Raw genomic sequence first — 21,527 nt, forward strand, 5'->3', positions numbered from 1 at the left:
ATATTTTTTTAGCTATCAATATGCAGCCTTGTTATCTTATGTTTTCACCAACTAATATTGGACAGAATAATGTCAGCTAGTTCATCCTGTTGAACGAGGTTCAAATTTAAAGTTCGAACGTATACTAATTACCTCAATATCCTGCTTCTGGATTTTATATTCTGTCATATAATGCTCCTCCATGTTGTAGCTACTTCTGTTTTTCTTAAATGTTATTTCTGGATTATTTTTTATATGAGAAACATGATACCATCTTTAGTTTGCTGAGATTGAGTGGAGAAAAATTTTCTTGCTCTTGCAGTGTCCTGTTGTATTGATGGTAATTTTCCTGTAAATGTTGTAGGATGCTGATGAGCAGAGTTGGTTGGGTGGTGAGAGTGCCTTGGCCCATTTCGAAGCGCTTAAAATTGAAAATAAAGAAATGGTGAGTGCATTCATATGGAATTCAGGAACTTAGTTATTTGCATGCCTAATACAAGTCTTGGATTCTAATTTTAAGACGTTCTTGTTCTGTGGAACTTTAGATTGATTCAGGTGCTGCCAAGGATGTTATGGCCCTAGAGGGGAGTGATAAAGATGGTGATGAAGTGCCTCTAGGAGAGATGATGAAAATTCTTAAATCTCAGGGACCCAAGAAGAGGAAAACAATCAAAAGGAACACTTCACCTTTTGATATTAAAAAAATGGAACACGAATTTGATGTTCTAGGAGTTGTAAGGGAAATAAATTTGGATAATCTGGAAAGAGCTCAGAACATGGAAACAGGGACCAAAGATCCTGAGTATTTTGGAAGTAGGCAGACGTCAAAAATAAATAATAATGAAAAAGTTACAGTATTTGGAAAAAGAAAAAGGGACAAAACAACAATTGAAGTAGCAGTGCCAACTCCAAAACGTAAAAGGTCTGTTTCTGTGCAAAGGTCTCATTCTGCAAAGGGCCACAAGGGAAGCAGAGAAATTCCTTCTTCACATTCTATTGAGATGGATGAGAAGACACATATCCCTTTGGAACAAAAGTTGTTCACAGATAAAGGCCTGACTGAGTCTACTGATTCAGACTTGTTAGCCTCTTGCCTGCCAATGGTTAAAAGCAGCTCGTCTAGAAATGGAAAAAAAGATGCTGATGGTTTGCATGTTGAGAAACTTATCAGCAATGACCAAAAGGTAATCTCCTTTCTTATACACAGGCTAACAACTGCCATTTTCAAGTCTAAATTACTTTTTGCTGTCGGTTGTATTGCAGGAATCCTCCAGTCCAGTAGATTCTAATAAAAAATCTAGTCAACCCAAAAGCTTACTTGGTTCAATTAAAAAGCGTAAAGTAAGAAGCATTGCCGGCTTAGGGAAGGTAATCTCAAAATGTTTCTTTGGCCAACTTTTGATAGTTGTTCTTTGTGATTGTCCTATGTGTTTATTATATAATTGCCACTGATGGAATTATGTAATTGCCGGTGAATTAAATTAGATGATAAACCTCACAATGTGTTCTTTTACTATAGTTGAAATGGTAACCTTCACTCCTGACTTTTGATTTGGTTCTTGTTTAATTTACTTAAACCACAGAAAAATAATCTAATCAGGGATGATTGAATCTGATCATTTATCCAAAAAGAATGATCCAGTGATAAACCTGATATTCATTAAACCAAAGTCGTTGAAGCACATATCCCAAATTATTATCTTATTCATTTAAAATTTTGGGAAAACAAGACTAAAACAAAAACCATGGATTAATCGCACCATCTGTTAATGAAGCAATCAAGTATTTTTTCACGTATAAATGGCAGGTAGACAAGGGGTTGGGGGTTGGGAGGGTAGCAAAGCCTGTTAGTTTGGAATAGAAGAGGGAGGTGGGATTCAAGGTTGGGGATGAAGGATAAAGCTTGCCAATGGCAGTGGATGGTGGCTGTTTGTGTAGTCCTGGCTGACATAAATTGCAGGGACATGAAATCTTGTAACTTTATGCAATGGCTGTTATCCGAAGAAGTGTGCCTTAGGTCTACAATGTGGGTCAGAATTGAAACTTGAAACTCTATCATGCTCCATTGTTAAAACTAGATAGTTAACCAATTTTGAATTTCAAGAGATAACCAAGTTTTTCAAGCCTGATGGCCACAGAACATGATAAAGTCATCTAAAGAACATAATCCAAGTATAGCAAATACTTTTAAGCTGTTGATTTTCTACAGTTTGTTTGAAGATGGGCACCACGATAAGCATGCTCCAGATTAATGGGAGCTTTGAAGATCAAAGTTTATGATAAATTGGATCAAGTGACTAAATTTATATTGCCATGCAAATAGAGTTCTTTAATCTTACTCGATTTCTTTATATACTTGCATGAGTGGAGGGAGCACGTATGACTGTACTGCTTTAATCAATTTATATTTTGGTCAGCAAAATGCTTTTCAGAAGTCAAAAACATTGAGCTCTATCAAAAAATCTGAACATTACATGACATGGATTTAATACAACAGTAGCACACTCTATTGGAAGTTTGAACATAAAGCTCACTTCACAAAATGATGACTTGGAAAAGTGGGCATGCTCATTAGTTATCTGAAAATGCCAAAAGTAGAAAACATTTTCTAATTATCTCTTCATGTAAATCATTTACCTAGTTAAAGGCCATTCTCTGAGAGTAACTTTTTTATATTTTTCAAATCATTAAAGTAGGGTCTGTTTAGGATTGTCGGACCAAAAATGATCAGAAAATTTCCATTTTGTACAAAATTTTGGTAGAGAACCAAAATTCCGAAGCAGTCTCTGGTTGTTCTTGTTTTGCCTTTGTTCAGTGACCATGCTAAACAAGCTATTAACTAGTGTTATGTGTTCTCATCCTTTGTTATAATTTTCTTTTCTGGAAAAAACAGCACCTTGGCCATGGCCTCAATTTGCAGCAACAATAATTTGTGTCTTACCTTCTTTGAGCACCTTCTTCATTACATCTTTCCCTGCCCCCATGTTTCGACACTTCTTAGTTCTCATGTTTTATTGTTCTCCTTTCTCTGTTTCCTTCTGTTTGAGCTTCTGCCTTCTGTCCTTTTTCGTTTGTTCCTCCATTTAACCATTCTGTTTTTTCTGAAATTACTGAAGCTTGTGGGAATGTTGTCATGTCCATGATGTTTCTTTTGCAAGCAACTCTTCTGATGATGATTCTTAGTTTAGTGCGGTATCTTCCTTTCAGTCCTTATTGCTGTGGGAGGCAAGTCTTCCCTTGCTCGTTGCTAATACTATCACCTTTTTCCTTTTATTCTTTCCCTTCTAAGTTCTCATTGCTTGCTTTAAGTCCACTGTTCTTTTCAGAAGCCATAAGCATATTGGCTCAATGAAAGCTTTTAAGCATTCCTCAGTAGCAAGAGCCCATGAACATGGAACTTTTTGCTTATTATTTAAGATATGCCAATCAAGGTATCTCATTGCTCGACAAAATCATGACTCCAATTATTATCCTAAACTTTAGAAAGCTTAATTTCTTAACATGAGTTTGGCTAAGTTTTTGGTTTTCAGTGTGGTCAGTCCTCTTGACCTCTTCCTAGGTGACACTGTTTGGCTCTTAGTTGTTTTAGGATTTTAGCTTAGCTAAGTAATGGACGTTGTAGCGGCTTTTGTCAAAAATATTCTTGAGGTCTAATATGAAGCCGTGTTCAAGTATGCTCATCCGTCTCTGATGTTTGTTGTCTTTGTTGTCCCATGCACAGTTCCAGATAGGTCCCTTCTGCATGGTTTAAGATGTCAAAAAGTGTTGGCAGTTGACCTGTATGTTGTGAGTACAAACATGTTTTCATTTTCTTATGGTTTCAACATTTACCAATTCTGAAAGGATGACACGATCAACACATTAGTGACATTATGTTTGTTAAGGAACACTAGTTAAGTAGGCTACGTCCTTTCTTTTCCGCACAAAAGAAAGAAAAAAAGAAACACTAGTTAATATAGTTTGCGATCATGGACATCATCCCTTTTTACTAATTTTGGTTCTTAAAGGAGGTATGCCTTTGCTTTTTCATCATAGTGTACAACTAAGATAATATCTTTAGTGCACCAATAAATAAATGCACTTATAGATAAATGCCCGTACATCTTTCAGTTTAATATTGAGCATTCTTCTAACTGCATTCTAGAATCAACCTGCCAACTTGTGAGTGTGCTGCGTATATTGCTTATTTTACTCACATAATCCATTTTCTTTGGGGTACCAACACAAAAGATCTCTTTTTTTTCCGTCTTTCCGTTGTAGTTCTAACCCTTCTTTAGTACTGAGTGGATTGGTGATGTCATGTATTAGCAAGCCAATAACAGTTGTCTTCTCTTTCTTGGAGAAGCCTTTATTCTAGAAGGCCAAGCTTAGGATGTTGTTTTGCATTCATATTTCTACATGAAATACCATGCAAAGGTTAACATATATGCAGATGTTTGGGTGTGGCACTTTTCTATATGGACATAGGGGTTATAGTTTCCATGCCTAAAAAAAAAAGGATCACGGTTGTTAACCATCCATTCCATTTATCAAGTAGGTCAAGATCTTCTGTCAATCTTATTCATCACGATTGTCTTGCTGGTTCGCTAACCTGACGTCATATCTGATCCACCATAGTGCTTGCCGATTTCTTTAAGGTGTCCAACACCATATATCAAGGACCCTACCACATTTCAAGTTCTTTTCCTAAATTCCTCGTTGGCAACCTACCTGAATTCTAGAGAGGGAAGAGATACAAATGCGTCAATATGATGCTGTATTTCAAACAATCTGTACTTCACTATCCTTTTATATCTTGTATCTAATGAACTCAAGATTATAATAATCACACCATCATCATATCATGTACTTTTATCAGGCTAATGCTGTCATTAGTTGATGCTTTGATTATGCCGCTTTTGATTTATGAATAATAAAATGATGATAAACATGGTATGCACATGGAACATAATGTCAGATTACTACATTATTTGTTAGTCACTTGGTCTTATATTGCACAAATTCTAACAAGATAATCGAGATTTACTGCTATCATGTGTAGGAACAAAGTATGCTTTTAATTGAAATTTCTAAGGTGAAAGAATGAGATTTTAACCATGTTATTCATATTCTAGTAGAGCTAATTATTTGCATGCCTGCAGTGTTCATCACATAGCAATGAATTGAGTGATTCAGAATTGGTTGGATCCAGAATAAAAGTTTGGTGGCCGTTGGATAAGCAGTAAGCCTTTTCTGTTGGCATGTTAACTTTTTATGAGTTCTCAATTTACATTTGATGCAAAACCTTGCTCTATTGAATACAATCAAATGGAAAGATCACTATATAAAAGAGACCAATGATGAAACTGTTATTGATAGTTTGTGTGCATGTTAATTTCTTGTTCAAAAAGTTAATGGAGTAGTTTGTCTGATTTTAGTATCTGCTGCTTCTATTATAGGTTCTATGAAGGTGTTGTACAATCTTATGATCCAGGAAAGAAAAAACATGAGGTGAGATGGTTCTCTGTCCTATGCACGATCCTGCAGATATCCGAGATGCTAGTTTCTTAGTGCATTTATGGTGTTCACTGATCTCAAATTTTCAAACATAAAAAAAGGAAAAGAACCAAAATCTCTGCTTGCATATTAAGATTTTTCTCAAAAGAACTACATGACCCCACAATTTCCATGGCGTTGCATTTATGTTGCATGCCCACATATATGGCTGAGTTTTTGTCCTTGGTTTTTGTTCTGAGAAGCTTTAGATATAAAATGTGGTTATGGAAAGGGTTTGTTTATAGGTTATATTATTGTCTCCAAATGATTTACGAAATATCACAATTTACCACAAACTTATTGGTATGTTTAGATGATCTATGTTGATGTTAACTAAGGTTCTAAAAACTGCAATATGGGCCCGTAACAGTCGTTGGCTGGTATTTTACCCATTCTGACAGTTTGGCTGGCATGGTCAACACCCTGTACGAGTACAGGCTGGAATTGGAAGGTGGTATGTACTGTCTGGTACAGGTCATGCCAGCAGTACTTGAATCCTTGATGTTAAGATTGCAAGAGAGCCTTTTCCCTCATCACCTTGTAGCATCCAAAAGAAATTCTGGGTTAAACCAAGTTCAGGATCACTCTGTTTGTCCAATTTTTAAGGCTGTAATGGGTATTTGCACTCAAAATAAAAGGCTATCATGCGTGTTGGTATATACCTGATATAATTGTAAGTTCTAGAAAACGATTGTACCTTGCCAACTTTTCCAAGTCAATTTCTCCCATTTGGCATTGGAGTTTTTGTCTAATCCATGCCTATTCATATTTTAGTATATTTCTATATCATTTACAATTTTTCCAGCCTTTTCTTTCAAAAATTTCTGCCAAATTAGAACTTCTATCCCATAAAACTCATGTTATAGATATTGTATGATGATGGAGATGTGGAAGTGCTTCACTTAGCCAAGGAGAAGTGGGAACTTTTCCAAGTCAATTTCTCCTATTTGGCATTGGAGTTTTTGTCTAATCCATGCCCATTCATATTTTAGTATATTTCTATATCATTTACAATTTTTCCAGCTTTTTCTTTCAAAAATTTCTGCTAAATTAGAACTTTTATCCCATAAAACTCATGTTATAGATATTGTATGATGATGGAGATGTGGAACTGCTTCACTTAGCCAAGGAGAAGTGGGAACTTATCAGTAATGGATGCGTGCCTAAAAAGGTTTAGACTTGTTACTCTTTTTTGTCGGCTTGACTTCTAACAAAATTTTTTGATGTGTTATAATATGCTCCGTTTTTGACAGCGATCAAAATCCAAACATATGTCGCCGCATGAAGAACTGTGAGTATTATCCTTCAACTCTTTTTGCACCATTTATGTTTAATTTCTGGGTAGGTAGAAAATTTGTGATTATTTTGATGCTGATACTGTGATTATGGTCATGGGTCATGCCAATGTTAAAAGACAGCTGTCATTTTTCCCATTTTTGACTGATACATGAAATTTCAATTAATAGAGGATGACAGAGAAGAGTAATACTGAAAATACTTTTTTAATTAAAAAACTGAAATCTCAACCAGAAAAAGAAAAAAAAAAGGAGCCCACTCAGCTAGGACTGGATAGCCTTTCATACTTCCAGGTGACCAATGTCAGACAACAGAATTCCTATGATTTGAACTATTTAATCATGTGTCCAGCAGCTAGGAGCAGGATATGAAGGGCTAAGACAAGTGGTAGTCTCAAAAATAGCCTCTGTCCTACCTTATCTCCTCCCTGCTTTATCATAAAAAGTCATGCTATCTGAGGATATATTTCTTCTTGTAAGGATGTTAAATTGATTGTTCATGAACTGTCTAAGATAGAATGATTTAGTGCTTGTTTTCAGCCACCGATATACCGTACTCCAAATAACTGAATCTGATCATGAACTGTCTAAGATGGAATGTTTTAGTGTTCGTTTTGAGCCACCGATAACCATACTCCAAATAACTGAATCTGGACTGAAAATGGTCCTTTGCGTTTGATCTGTAATTGCTACTGCAGGTCACCAGAGAAGACAGATGACAAAACCAACCAAGCTGATTCTAAACAAAAAAAGAACAGCATGAAGAAGTAAGTGAAGTCTTTATTTTATTTTATTTTATATTATATTTTGTGTAATGTTTTATGTCATCGCAAACTCTGGAATTATTGACAGATCTTCATCTTCTAAAATCAAAAGAAAAAGTACTCCAAGAAAACGTAAAGTAAATAACAGAAAAAGAGTATCAGAAAGTAATGTTAATGCAGATACGAACGACGTGGATAGCAGGGGTGATTCTGATTCATCAAGTGTCCCTCCACCCTCTGGCTCTGATGTTGATGATGCCAACTCAGGTATATATATGTACACTCTTTTTAGGGAAAAAAAAAAATCTTCGAGTGAAATAGGGCATATATCACTACACATTTCATTGCTAGATGAAACAGGATTTCGGTCAGGGGTCTGTGCAGAGAAAGAGAGAGGGGGGGGGGGTGACCCCTCTTCGACATAACAGTCAAAACAGCAGGATGCACACATGCATGCATGCATGGTACAATGTGTTAGACTGTTAAGGGATGTATATAACCGCCTGTATCCATGTGTACAATATCAGTAAGTTCCCTAGGTGGTAGACCTTCCAACCTTTGCTTATGTGGAATCTGATTGTCAGAATTGGCCAACCAGTCATCTGCCTGGGTGGCTTGCATTGCTTGATGATGTGCATGACACAAAAAGCCTGGAGCTGGTGAGACATTATCCGGATATCCAACAGTCAGGGGTGTTTTATTTTAGAGGCTGATGTCCCTTGCTGGGTCCAGTGGACGACAGTGGCAGGGTGTCGTCCAACCACAAACTAGTTCACTGGATTGTACAAAGTAGTTACAGTGCCTGGATTGGTTCCATACCAACACTACACTAAATACAAATAAAACAGAACTCCAACTGGGGCCCTTCCAGCTTCTCCTCATAGCACCTATATATCAGACTCATATTCCCTCCATGCGGAGCTCTTCTCAACTTGTGAAGCCCGATGGACAGACTGCTTTAAACACCATCTGTAGGCACATGTTCTCCTCTTTGACCTTGCATAAGTCACCAGCCCATTTATATTGAAAATCAAGTTAAATATGCCAATGTGTTGCATGTAATTTTCTGTTGTTTCGCTTTCTACCTCAACTTTCTTATTTTCCTTTAGTATACAAGCTTTGTCATTACCTTTACTTTCTCCCAGATAGGCTTGAAGGGAAAGAACATCCAATGTTAGAAGTTGGAAAGAAAACTGAAGTGGGCTTCGAAGAGGATTCAGAAGAGTCAATGGAAGAAGGCAAGCAAGATTTTTCCAGCTTAGATGGCAAAGGAGATTCCGATGATGAACCTCTTGTAAATTTTCTTAGCTTTTAAGCCCATTTTCTGTAGTCTAGACCACGTTCCATTCAAAATCCGCATACCAACTCAATTTTTTTTCTTTTTTTTTTCTTTCTAAATCTTGCCATTTTACCATGTAATTGATGCAGAGTGCATGGAAGCAAGGTGCTGGAAAAGCCACCTAAAACATCTATGCTCATGGACCAGCTCACTCAGTACAAGAACTTGATGGCAGATCAGTTTGGGATATGGATCTTGCTAATTTGTTCTCTTCTTCCCACGCTTTCAGTCTTCATGTAGGAAATGTTATTACCATACCACAGGGTAGTATAAGATGGCCTTAGAAGAGGGATAGTGATTCTATATTGTGAAACTGAAGCTCTAGCTTTTGTGATAATTTATCTGCAATCTGTGCATTTTCGCAGCATTTTTCACCCTCCAGGTAGACGGATTCTGTCATTATCTGCCGCTACTGTCTTTGGCATAGCTAACCTCTGATTGAACTCCGGCAATTGAGCGGGCCATGACTCTATTCACAAGCCATGAATGTAATAATTGGCGCACACCTTTAGTGTTTGTCATTGGGGGCACCTCATTCTCTCTGAGGTTGCATGTAATAATTGCATACGAGTTGTTGTTCTGTAATGATGCTTCAGTTGGCACCCAAATTTCCCGTAAGAAGGAAGTTGGAATGTGTTGTAAAGCTGGTGATGCTTCAGTTGGCACTTTGATGGTGTACCGTGCCCGGATATCAAATCTTCTTCAGCTTGCCGCGTTGATATTTTATAGGTGTTTCCTTTTTGTGTTAGTGAAAATAGCAACTGTGGACGTTCATTACTTCCATTAGGACTTGTATACTTGGTATGAGATTTTAAAGCTATGAGGCGAACTTTTCGTCTGTTGAATATATTATGATCTGTTTGATTGCTACCAGTTGGGCGTTTGTGAGAATGGATTTGTATTGTGGTGTCCAAAATTTGAATGAAAAATTCTCTTTCAGAAATGAGGGGTGCGTTGCATACTTTTCACCAAAATATATTCTAGCATCCATGCATGTTTTTGATATTGAATTACGGCTGCATGTACGTTTATCCATAAACCATTCTGCCAAGCAAAAAGGGCTGCTTGATAAATTTAGCTTTGGGGGTATGTTGGACAAAAGTATTGGATAAATCTATACTTTATGTATGAAGAATTGTGTTCTGACCGACTCTCTACCGTGGGATCACGGTTGCAAACGTGAATAATCCTTGCATGAGCACTGTCTTTGTCCCTGTTTAGACTCCTTTAAAAAGTTTACGTGAGTCTTTAAGAATCTCTTAAGTTGCATAAGCTGGCGGTACTGTTGGCTGGATTGGCTTGTAGGCTACATATTAGTGTAGCTCTCTCAGTCCTAAATTTCCTCATCATATTGGCTAAGGTAAATCGGGTAAAATAAAATGAATCGAGATCTTGATTTACCAAGATCATGGATATCAACATTTAAAAACCTGGCTGACCATGCGATGCTATGCTTTGTTGCAGGAAGTAAAATCTTAAGAGCTTGGTCCAACTAGGGGTCCAGCCTTCTGTGTGATATTTTGAAAGAAGGCTTTACTGCACCATTCTATCTCCGATGAAGTGTGGACGCGGGTCCTTGGAGCTGCACCTAATATGACCCATGTATTGCATCAGTCCTTGACTGCAGTACGAGGTCCAGTGCTTTGAGCAGGCGGAAGGAGATTTATTAGTGCTTTGAGCAGGCACTAGGACGTTGCGGAGAAAGCGTTTTGTGTACATTGTGCTAGAGAAACCATAGATTTGTTCATTTTGACCAAAGTTCTCTAATTGTTCTCTGAAACACTCTTTCCAAATAAATAAGGTTGAGAAGGACAAAACTGTTTCTCAATTAGCATAAGAATTTATTCAATTTAATAATAAAATCATCGATAAAGTTTTTGGGTCCATCGAGATGGTTCTAAGTTATTATAATGTAAACTTTTTTGAGAGAGGAAGACGAAGACTTCGTCTATGCTCAATGACGCATAACCCGAGACTCACTTAGGGCTTTTGATTAGTAAGCAGAGGGGTATGACAATCGGGGTAAGCGTCCATTTATAAATAATATAAAAACATTTTCCAAGAGCTCGGAAATGATTGAAAGATCATATAGCATTTCAAGTTGACCATTTATTATATTGAGGTGAATTATATAGAAGATTAATTTGATTTACTTTCTGGAAGAGCCTCGCGAACCTGCTGATATATATAAATCAGCAAGTCACTTGAAACAAGAAACAGGTAGCTCAAAGACAGCAGTCAAACACATTTTCTTATTGACAGAGATGATGGCAAATGTTTAGTTTGCAAGTTGTGGCGATGCCCTTCATTTGCAGTTGTAATTACGTAAGAATCACTAATTCATTGTACAGGAATACCACTATTTTCAGTTGCTTGTGGGAGGGTAATTACCGCCTTCAAAATGTCTTTAAGCACAAGGTAATCATCCCAACTCCCAAGAATGCAAATGAGGCTGATATCCACTATATTTTAATTCCGTAAGCCCTTCACTTGCAACATAGCATGTGTCTCTAGACTGCAGCAAAGTGAGGATAGATAATTTAATAGTGAATCATTTTGCATAGCCAAAGAAGAAAGTAGAAGAAGAAGAAAGAAGAAAGTAGACCTTGGTTTCTTCAACATGAATTTCGACGGTTGTGTCATGGATGATGGATGTTGTGGCATCAGCTTCGTCATCAGGGATCAGTAGGCTGGACTAGTAGCTGCCGGGGGTCGGTGCATCTTCGATCAGTCCGTCACAGGCACTGAGGTCAAAGCAGCCTGTGAGGATATCTCCTATGCCAGATAGGTGCTGGGGGCCGATTGCATCCTACTTGAGGGAGACTCCATTACGGTGATCGAGGGAATTTTGAGTTCTAAGAGTGCTGTCGTGGGGATGCGGCTGATTCACGTCATTCGCCGTCTCTTAGACGAATGCGTAGCCTTCCGGGCTAACCATGTATTCAGAGAGTCCAATAGCGCCGCAGATTGGGTGGCATTCTACGCGGCTCACCACTCTGGAGATTTTAATTGGGTGGCACACAACTCTGATTTGTCTCTCTTGCATTTTATTCTAGTATCTGTCTCTTTGGGCTATGCTCACACCCGGTGTGTATGAGTTGCCGATGTAACAAAAAAAAAAAAAAAAGAAGAAGAAGAAAGTAGAAAGATAAGATGGTAAATTGAAAATGTAAGCTTATAGCCTCCATCCTATCATTTCCTGGTTAAAACAAACCTCTTCTCGATAGCGCTAAATAGTGAGACCCAAGAGAAACTAGCAATTAAACATGTTCATATAACTACTATGACAGGTTTCCATTATTTAATCTTCCGAGACTCAACTGCTTATAGTTAGTTCACTTCTGCAGCATACCATTTGTCAAAGCAAGCACTGCAAACCCATTCACCCATTCAATGTATATGTGCCTTTACAACATCTTGTTGACTCGTAATTAATATCGGATCCGTTGGACTTGCTATGTATCAATAAAAATCAACTCTGAGAGGGGAAAAAATAGGGAGGAGTCAAGTGTAATTGGATCAGGCTTGGGACTGACAATATTGATAGCCGAATAGAACTTTATTTAAATATATACTAACTTATATTAACCATCCCCGCAAGGATATCATGTAGGATTCACTGTCTAGAACATATCTATAAATTATGAATTTACCAACTCCTTAGAACTCTTAATTGTAGAAATCCATGCAATCAAATTGTATTGATCGTTTTCTACTATTTATGCAATCTGGTCCCATATATTATACCCTGGCTAGGTGGTTGGTTTTCTCTGAAGGATCAAGGTTGTATCCTCTATGCAAAAGAAGGATTAACTTCCTTTGCATGAATCCACAATTGGTCATCAACTAGTTGCTTTGAGATCTATATAGCAGAACTTTAGTTCTTCAGTTGATGATGAATTTGTAGCTTAGTAATTTTCTAAATTTTGAGAATTATGAGTTTGGTATTTATGTTTGAATTTAGAAGCTCCGAACGAATAATGGTTGTATTTAATGGATAATGAAATTTGTTTCCTATTTATTCTATTTTGTTTGTGTAACAACCCAGGACCTCACCCAAAATGGCTAGCCGGAAGTTATTGTTTTGGGTTCCTTGATCCTGTATAAGTACCCAAGATCTACCCAGCGAATAACCAATGTGGGACTAAACACACGCCCGCACGGGTCCTCACATACTCCTCCCGTTCAAGCCCTGACGTCCTCGTCAGGCTAAGGGTTAAAATCCATTCAAATCATAATCACAAACACCACGATCGGTCCGTAGTCAACCCCAATGGATTCGTGCTGCAGTGTCCCCTAGTCCACATAAGTTATGGGCCGGGTCCGCTCTGATACCATTTGTAATAACCCAGGACCTCACTCAAAATGGCTAGCCGGAAGTTATTGTTTTGGGTTCCTTGATCCTGTATAAGTACCCAAGATCTACCCAGCGAATAACCAATGTGGGACTAAACACACGCCCGCACGGGTCCTCACAGTTTGAGATGAATTTGAAAGCTAAATAAAATGTTTGGCTTCGTATTATCGTAGATTGTATCCCTTGATAGCACGGCTATATCATGCTCCGGATCTGAGGTATGATAGATAGATTTCTACTATTTATGCAATCTGGTCCTATATGTTATACCCTAGCTAGGTGGTTGGTTTTCTATGAAGGATCCGAGTTGTGTTCGCTATGCAAAAGAAGGATTCATTTTTATTCACATTAATCCACAATTGGATAATCCACTAGTTGCTTTAAAATTTATATAGATAGATGGGTTATTGAGTTCTGAGTACTTTGAGATCCATATGATGGGTGATCCAATGATAGATTTGCATGAAAGAGATAAATCATTCTTTTGCACAAAAGATCCACCCCCGATCCTGCTATGAAATGAGGATCGCTTCATAGCAGGATCGCTTTGTGGGAATTTCCCACAATGTAAGCCATAGAGATCTGTTGCTTTTACCATCAGTACACGTACGTCGTCTCGCGGTTAGAAAGTAGAGCAATTAATCAACCATTCAACCGAATGAGCATGGGTCCCAAGTAAGCAGGAAATACTGATTCTCTCCTTATAATGTTTAAGTTGAGGGTGATCTTCCCTCATAACCAGAGCTCCAAACTATCACCGTCTCCCACTCATCCTTTGGGGAACTGTTCCTAGTTTCGTTTCAGTTGTCAAAACAAGTAAGAACTCAGTGAATGTCACATCCGACACACCTGCAAAAGCATCCGTTACCTCTAAAATTTAAATTTTAATTAAGTTACTCATCATTGCTTTGTTATGTATGAATAAGTTCAATTCTTTAAAAGAAAGAGCTATGACATAATAAATAAGTGGAAAAACAGGACGACTAATTGTCTAAAACGTTGTATGCTAGATGTTTAATAGTTTGATAGTAATGACAATATCCCTTGGCTTGTTTAGTATTGCACGAGGCATTTAACCCTCCAATTTGCTGATGGCAATGCTATCCGTTGCGAGTATTCTTGAAGAATATCTACATATTGGTTTTTTGTCGTGCAAGTAAGCTATCAAAGCTCAAAATGATTGGGGGCTTTTCTCATGGTCATATCTCCCTATTTAGCAACCCCCGAGTCTGTGTGTGAAAAACAAAAAAAAATCAAAGACTAGAGAAAAATACTCGGCATCTAAAAGGTTAAAACTAGTTCCCTAAAGACCATCCACTTTTGGAGGGATCGTTGACGAGCTTTGAATTTCATGAGAGATGGATCAGTTGGGTCATGGGGTGTGTCAGATCTCCCACCTTTGCCATTCTGGTGAATGGCACGCCCTCGTGTTTCTTCATTTCTTCTATCGGACTCCGGCAAGGGTGCCCTCTGTCTCCACTTCTATTCATTATTTGTGCAGATGCCTTGTCTAGAGCCTTCTGTTGTGCTATTGAGACCCAGGCTTTGGAGGCTTGTAGACCGGGGCTGGGGTCCTTTTAGGTATCATAGTTTTTATTTGCTGATGACTGCTTGATCCTTGCTCAGGCCACAAGACAAGCGACAATGGTTATCCAGAGGTTCTTAGAGGAGTACTGTGTTGTTTCAGGTCAACGGGTCAACCTGGCCAAGTCAGCTATCTTCTTCAGTCCGAAGATCAAGCCACAGGTGAAGACATCCATCAAGCAGATCCTAGGAGTGGGTGAACAGGAGGGTGCCCTAAAGTACTTAAGGGTTCCCATCATTGGGTGGCGTCTTCGTCTTGGGGACTGCTCTGATATAATGTGCAGCATCAAACAGAGGTTAGAGGGCTGGTAGATGGATGCACTTTCTATGATGGGCAGAATGGTCTTAGTGCGGTCGGTCCTTAGCACGACGCCGATATACTTGTTATCGAACACCATTGTGCCGATAGTGTCGCTGAGGTCTATGGAGCAGCTGTTCAGGAATTTCATATGGGGCAGGAAGGGAGATCGCAGTGTCATTCATTTGGTGGCATGGGAGACGATTTGCCAGCCAGTCAAGATAGGTGGTCTAAGGGTACATTCACTGATCATGAGGCGGGAGGTTATGGCGGCACGACATGCCGCTAGGTACATCTTGGAGCCGGATAGTTGTGGGGTGCCCTCATGAAGAGTAAGTATGGCACACATTCGGCGGTGGCCGACTTTCGAGTGGGACGTCATAGCTTCATCTGGAAGGAGATATGCGCATACGCACCGATGGTGCTCCCAGAGATCAGGTGGATGATTGGTGATGGATGATCTATTGATGTGCTAGAGGATGCTTGGGTGACTGAGCAGCCATCGGGGAGGATACCAACGATGATGGATTTAGTAAGGTTGTCGGGGTGCAGGGTCAACGAGCTGATTAGTGCTGGTAGATGGAGTAAGGTGCTGGTCCGGGATGTGTTTGGGGAGCAGCTTGCCGAGAGGGTTCTGAAGCTCCCGATCCCTGGTGGGGAGGCAGTAGACAGGTTGGTTTGGACTCCGATAGAGAGGACGAGGGTGTGTATTAGGGATCTGCAGGCATTGATGGGGAAGGAGTCCACTCGGCGGATAGAGGGTGGGTGGATCTAGAGGTTGGGCGTTCACCTTCGAGTGACCTTATTCTTATGGAATGTGGCCTGGGGATGTATCTCGACTCGGATTGTATTGGCTAGGCGGAGTGTCAAGACTACCCCCATGTGTGAGGATTGCCATGATGAGAAGGAGACCATCACTCATGCTCTTCTTTACTGTGCTCGGGCTATATAGGTATGGAGGAGTGCAGTAGTATCCTTGCTGCGGGATTGGGGTTTGGCGGAAGACTTGTTATATCATTTGAGGATATCCATGAGAAGATCGGAGTTGGTGGAGTGGGGCATTACTTGTGCCTACCTGGCTTATCACATATAGTTAGACAGGAATGTCGATATCTTTGAGGGGAGGAGGACACCCCCATGAGCTGTGGTGGACAGAGCCTTCCGATATGCGGCCGAATTCATATACTCTATTAGGGAGTCTTCATTTGGAGGGACTAGGAACACTTGGGGTTCCCACATCGCTGTCATGGTGCCCATAGTCACTTTTGTCACTTGGGAACCCGCAATGCTGGGTCATCTTAAGGTAAACTTCGATGGTAGTGTGCTAGCTAGAGGAGATAAAGGAGGGACGGAATTTGTGATCCGAGATCACAATTCTAAATTGATTGCTGCACATCGGTGGCACGATAGTCATAGGAGTAGAGCTCAGGGCAACATGGGACTGGGAGGGCATTACTTATGCGAGGAGCATCCTAGGGGCTGGCAAAATCACCCTGGAAGGAGATTCCGCTATAGTGATCGATTGGATTCAACATGCTGAGCGACATGTAAATGACCATCCTCTTCTTAGCGATATACGACGGATGGTGAGAGATTGTAACTCCTTTTAGATTGCTCATGTGTACCGGAAGGCAAATAGAGCAGCTGATTGGGTTGCTTCCTTTGCTGCCCATCACTCCGGAGAGGTCTCATGAACATGGTCTGAGATTGTACCCCAATCTTTATGCCATGTATTGTATTTTGACTCAGTTGGTTGCACTCATGCCAGATTAACATGAGCGACTGTTTTATCCAAAAAAAAGGAAAAAAAAGATGACCATCCGCATAAGAACCAGTTTCGGAGTTTAACTGCATTCAAAACGACTCATTACTTGATCAACCAATCCCAATCTACAGTACCCATTGGAAATCTCATAAGTAGCAAATTCAAACTAAAAACAAAATCAAGAAACAAAACTCAAGACTAGACTATCCAAATCATTAACAGAAATATCTAAATATAAAAACCCTAGCAAGCAAATAAACAGCTAAGATCTCTAAAGAAACAACACGACAACTAAGGCAACCCAAAGGGCTGTCATGATCATAGAAGATTTAGCAGTGGTCTTAAATGGCGCATTAGAACCTTGGGATCCATATGTTGCCGGCCGGATCCTGAGCTCAGGCCCAAGCTTGAGCCCAGGCCACCACTCGGCTGGGGGGCTTTGCGCAAGCCCTGGACCCAGCTAACTTCTACGATCATCCTCTACTCGGACTCACAGTGACCAGGATCCTCATTGATGAAGTAGAAGAATCCATAGCAGTTGAATTGGAACGTGGCATTGCCATCGTTAAATTTGGAACTGGATTCGAAATGTTGCACTGGTTGTAGGCCCTGTTTTGGGGAGCTGTTGGTAGTAGAGCTTTTGGAAGTAGAGCTGTTGGAAGTAGAGCTGTCTGAAGTAGAGCGTTTATAAAAAGCTGTTTGCTGTTTGATAACTACATTTCTAAAGTAGATATATATATATAGAGAGGGGGATGGGTGAGAGAGGAAGAGGCGGGATGAGAGTTTTGGGAGAAAAAAAGTGGGATTTAAATGGGGGTATTTTGGTAAAAAAAAGCTTTCCGACAAAACTAAAAACATCATTTTCGGAAAGCTCCAAAATGGAGCTTCTCCCAAAAAGCTATTTTCAACTTTCTGGAAAAGCTGAAACAGCTTTCCAAAATTTTTAACAAACATCCTTTTTATCCAAAAGTATTTTTGAAGGCCAGAAAGTGCTTTTTGCCTCTCCAAAAGCTCCCCCAAACAGGGTCGTAGTCTTTGCGGTCCATTACGAGCATCGAGTTATTCAATCTAGGATGTTAAAAAGATATCATGAATACATGTATACACTGGCTAAATATTTAGTTAAACTGATAACTCATTATTATTGTTGCTCAAAACACGAAAAATAAAAATAAAATATTATGCAAGTTCTGAAATGAATTAACTCTTCCCAATGTCATTTAATTGTGGTCCCTAGTAGTTGTACACACTTATACCTCACTATGTACACAAATACAGATAACTGTGTATATGCAGGGACAATATATTGTGTTCAAGAATTAGTATAATCATGTGCAATATAAATGTAAACATGTGTAAATCTTGTATAAGCTTGTGCAGCATTAAAAGTTAAATACTAATAGTCGAACGGCCAAATGTTAGAGTCCCGTCAAAAAAACTTAAGGACCCAATATTATCGTCTCATTATTATGTTTATATATCTAAATGTTTTAAACTAGGTACTGATAATGCAACCATAATTCATTACTGAAGTGTGCTACTATCATAAAATCTAGCATTTTTTTTGTTTTTTTATTAAGCGAACCACAAGGAATCTCGTTGAGAGGAAGAAGTTGAAGCAAACATACATACATACATATATTGAGAGGAACGAGGTGGAAAGAAGTTTATCAATTCATGTCAATATTGCTAACAAAATAAGATGGCATCATCCACAAGATACAAATATGTATCTGTCTAACTCATGGAATAATAAAATTTTTATGTTGCAAAATCTCGGGTAAACTTTGATTTATCATGCCGTGTATTTTTTTCGAAGTCCAACTTCTCCCTGTTCCCATGACAATTGTAAAATAATGTTCTTATGTTATTATTAATTATCTTTTATTATGGTAGCTGTTAGTAGTCATCGTAAGTAGTCATTATAAGTCTTTATCTTAATCCTAGATAAACTCAGTCTCGTTAGATCAGAACTGGACCAATAATGGCTATTGTATAAACATAATGATCATGGACCGGGTTTGTTGTTGAGATCTTGACGATAGCATGTATCCACCTCAATCTTGTTTCATATAACTTGACGAGGTCACGAGTCCCATGATGCAATGGCAACGTCTGACCACCTCCCTGGGACTGCCGGTCATCATCACTAACCTCCAATTTTAGCCCACAATTTATGGTCTCTTTCCTTTCTCTCTGCCTTCTAATTAAGCCTCCTCCGGCGAGAAGGCCGTTCTAGGAGCGAATTTAAAGGCTGCCAACCTATAAACGCAACCAATTCCGGATGAAATCTCTCGCTCTCCCCCCCCCCCCCCACTGTGACCATAACTGAGTCAGTTGCACTCTTTTAGGAAACTGGCCAGCACCACTACTCGCCGGTTTTGAACGGGTGTTTTCATAGTAGAATTGGCTCTAGTCTCTCGTCGAAATGTCTATATAACCAGGTCTCTGTATATCGTCATTTCAATTGCAAACCAGTTCTAGCCTCTCATCAAAGTGTTTATATAAGAAGGCCTTTCTCTTCGGGTCGTGCGCTAGCTTGTTGTGTATTTAACTATTTCTATGGTTTTTTCCTCTTCCTCTTTTCTTTCTTTTTTGCTTGCTTAGCATATTATGATGTTGCTTTTTAGGCTTTTATTCTGTCCATCATAATTTGGTTTTATGTAGTTTTAGAAAATTCTTTTGTTGGGCATGGATTTTGCTTGCATCTATAAGTTTAGATGATATGAAGGTGAAACTTTGAGGAAAGGGTTGTCACTTCTTCAAAACAACCGGTTTTCGTTTCATCTCATTATCCTAGACTATATAAGAAATCTATACTTCATTAGGTTAGTCTGTGTGAAGAAGAAAGCACGTTCTCGCTATAAGAATTTGATTGTGCACTTCAAAACGATTTTCTTTTTATTGATCTTTTGATTCCATCTATTTTTGTAATCTATATGAGCACCGAGAAAAGGATGTTTTCAATATAAACAAACGATTGCATATCTTTTTTTTTTCCAGCAAAATGATTGCATATTTCCACAAAACTAGTTTTTCGGGAATTTTTCTTTATTTCATTTTTGCTGTTTTGGAAATGAAAAGATTATGCTATACACGATGGTATCGCTTCAATTTTTTTCCCTTTTTTTTTCTTGGTTTTTGGTTTTAGTCTTAACCTCAAGAAGTTAATTAACAATGGCAAGGGAGTTTCTTCCAGCATTCACAAGGTAAACACATGTTTCCACTAGTAGATTAATTCTATTCATTTCTATTAGCACGCATGAATGTACGCATACATACCAAGCATATATTGTTCTCTTTTCTCTGTCATAAATAGCTTTCATGAATAGAAAACTTAATGTAAAGAAAAATAAATATGCGCAAATATTTTATGAAAATCTTATTCAGAAATATACATGCATTCATGCATCCATTAACTTTGTCTTTTTTTTCTCCATCAAAAAAGACTTTTGACTTTTTGTAGGATGGGGCTTATGATCTTCATACATTGACCCGATGGCTGATCAGCGAATGTACATCTGATATCTTGATGTCAACATTTAATTTAATAGATGTTATATATTTCCACGTGTACGAATGCATGTCATTTCTTGATCCTGAAATCTGAAGTTGATGGCGATTTTTTCTAATACAGGGTGCGAAGGGTGGGATCCCAAGATGGAAGAGATGACAGAAGAGAGAGAGCACAACCCAACACTAGCGAAAGAAACAGGTTCGCTCTTGGTGTGGATGTGCTCTCTCCTCTTTCTGTCATCACCATCTCTAGGGTTTTGCCTGTGCTCTTTTGAAGCCCTAGTTTCTTGTCGCGCATATCACTTTCTGGTGGGTCAACTCTTCCATTGACCAGCAATATCTAGCAGGCAAGGTGAGCCTCTCATAAGATCCGGCCGTATTTTATTTAAGATCCAGAGTTAAAATCCATGTTACAAATTAGGTTTGCATTAGGGTGGATCCAAATGCACCTGCTTGGCTGCTGTTGATGATCTGCTCAAATGGAAAGTCCATATCCTACCCGTGTAGCTGGACTAGTCCTGGGCGTGTGGAAAAGTAGCCTCCATGGTTGTGCTCCCATATGATAGGGATTTCTTCTGCTTTTCATTTATATATATATATATATATATATATATATATATATATATATATATATATATATATATATTGGCAACCTATTATTTATATATCTTGATAAAAACATTTATACTTTCGGCTGAAGCTAGCCGAATGCAAATGTGTATGGTAGAAATGGTCAAAGTGGGGGAATACATCTTTCTATGAGAGGAGAGAGCCGTATACGTCTATAGTGGATACATGGAGTTGGTGCTGCAGGTTTAACAATAGAAATTAAGATTGGTTGGATTGGGTGTAAAGATTAAAATTGGTTGGATCGGATCTATTTTTTCAAGTACATGTGAGTTATAAATATGATATAAAATATTAAAAATAATATATTATAGTGTAATAGTATTATTGTATCACCAATATTGTAGTAATACTATTGTATTATACTATATTATAATAATTTGTTATATTATATGATATTATAATATTATAATAATTATATCAAAATAATATAGTAACTAATAATTTTATATTATTATATTTTACTAA

The 21,527-nt window shown here is 38.5% G+C and overlaps 1 protein-coding gene across 12 annotated transcripts in view; it reads left to right on the top strand.

Moving 5' to 3' along the window:
• LOC103718442 (binding protein) overlaps positions 1 to 9,782 on the top strand; it is a 33,217-nt gene extending 23,435 nt beyond the window's left edge. For 2 of the 12 annotated variants that reach the window (XR_605837.4, XR_015971229.1), the window contains 11 exons: positions 344 to 424; positions 525 to 1,163; positions 1,243 to 1,347; positions 5,121 to 5,200; positions 5,418 to 5,469; positions 6,599 to 6,685; positions 6,768 to 6,805; positions 7,508 to 7,576; positions 7,662 to 7,840; positions 8,723 to 8,867; positions 9,002 to 9,782. Coding sequence is in view for 7 of the 12 variants with exons in the window: in XM_008807267.4 (XP_008805489.3) it covers positions 344 to 424; positions 525 to 1,163; positions 1,243 to 1,347; positions 5,121 to 5,200; positions 5,418 to 5,469; positions 6,599 to 6,685; positions 6,768 to 6,805; positions 7,508 to 7,576; positions 7,662 to 7,840; positions 8,719 to 8,867; positions 9,002 to 9,037 (1,515 nt within the window). In the remaining 5 variants the exon portion in view is untranslated. Of the gene's footprint in view, positions 1 to 343; positions 425 to 524; positions 1,164 to 1,242; positions 1,348 to 5,120; positions 5,201 to 5,417; positions 5,470 to 6,380; positions 6,686 to 6,767; positions 6,806 to 7,507; positions 7,577 to 7,661; positions 7,841 to 8,718; positions 8,868 to 9,001 lie in introns of those variants that run through there. The other 10 variants (XR_015971230.1, XR_015971231.1, XM_008807267.4 and 7 more) reach the window with 8 other exon arrangements.
• Positions 9,783 to 21,527: the final 11,745 nt, after the last annotated feature.

The sequence above is a fragment of the Phoenix dactylifera genome, chromosome 11, assembly GCF_051530095.1.
Source record: "Phoenix dactylifera cultivar Ajwa chromosome 11, Ajwa_hap1_PhDact_Kaust_v1.1, whole genome shotgun sequence".
In the NCBI taxonomy this organism is placed as follows: domain Eukaryota; kingdom Viridiplantae; phylum Streptophyta; class Magnoliopsida; order Arecales; family Arecaceae; genus Phoenix; species Phoenix dactylifera.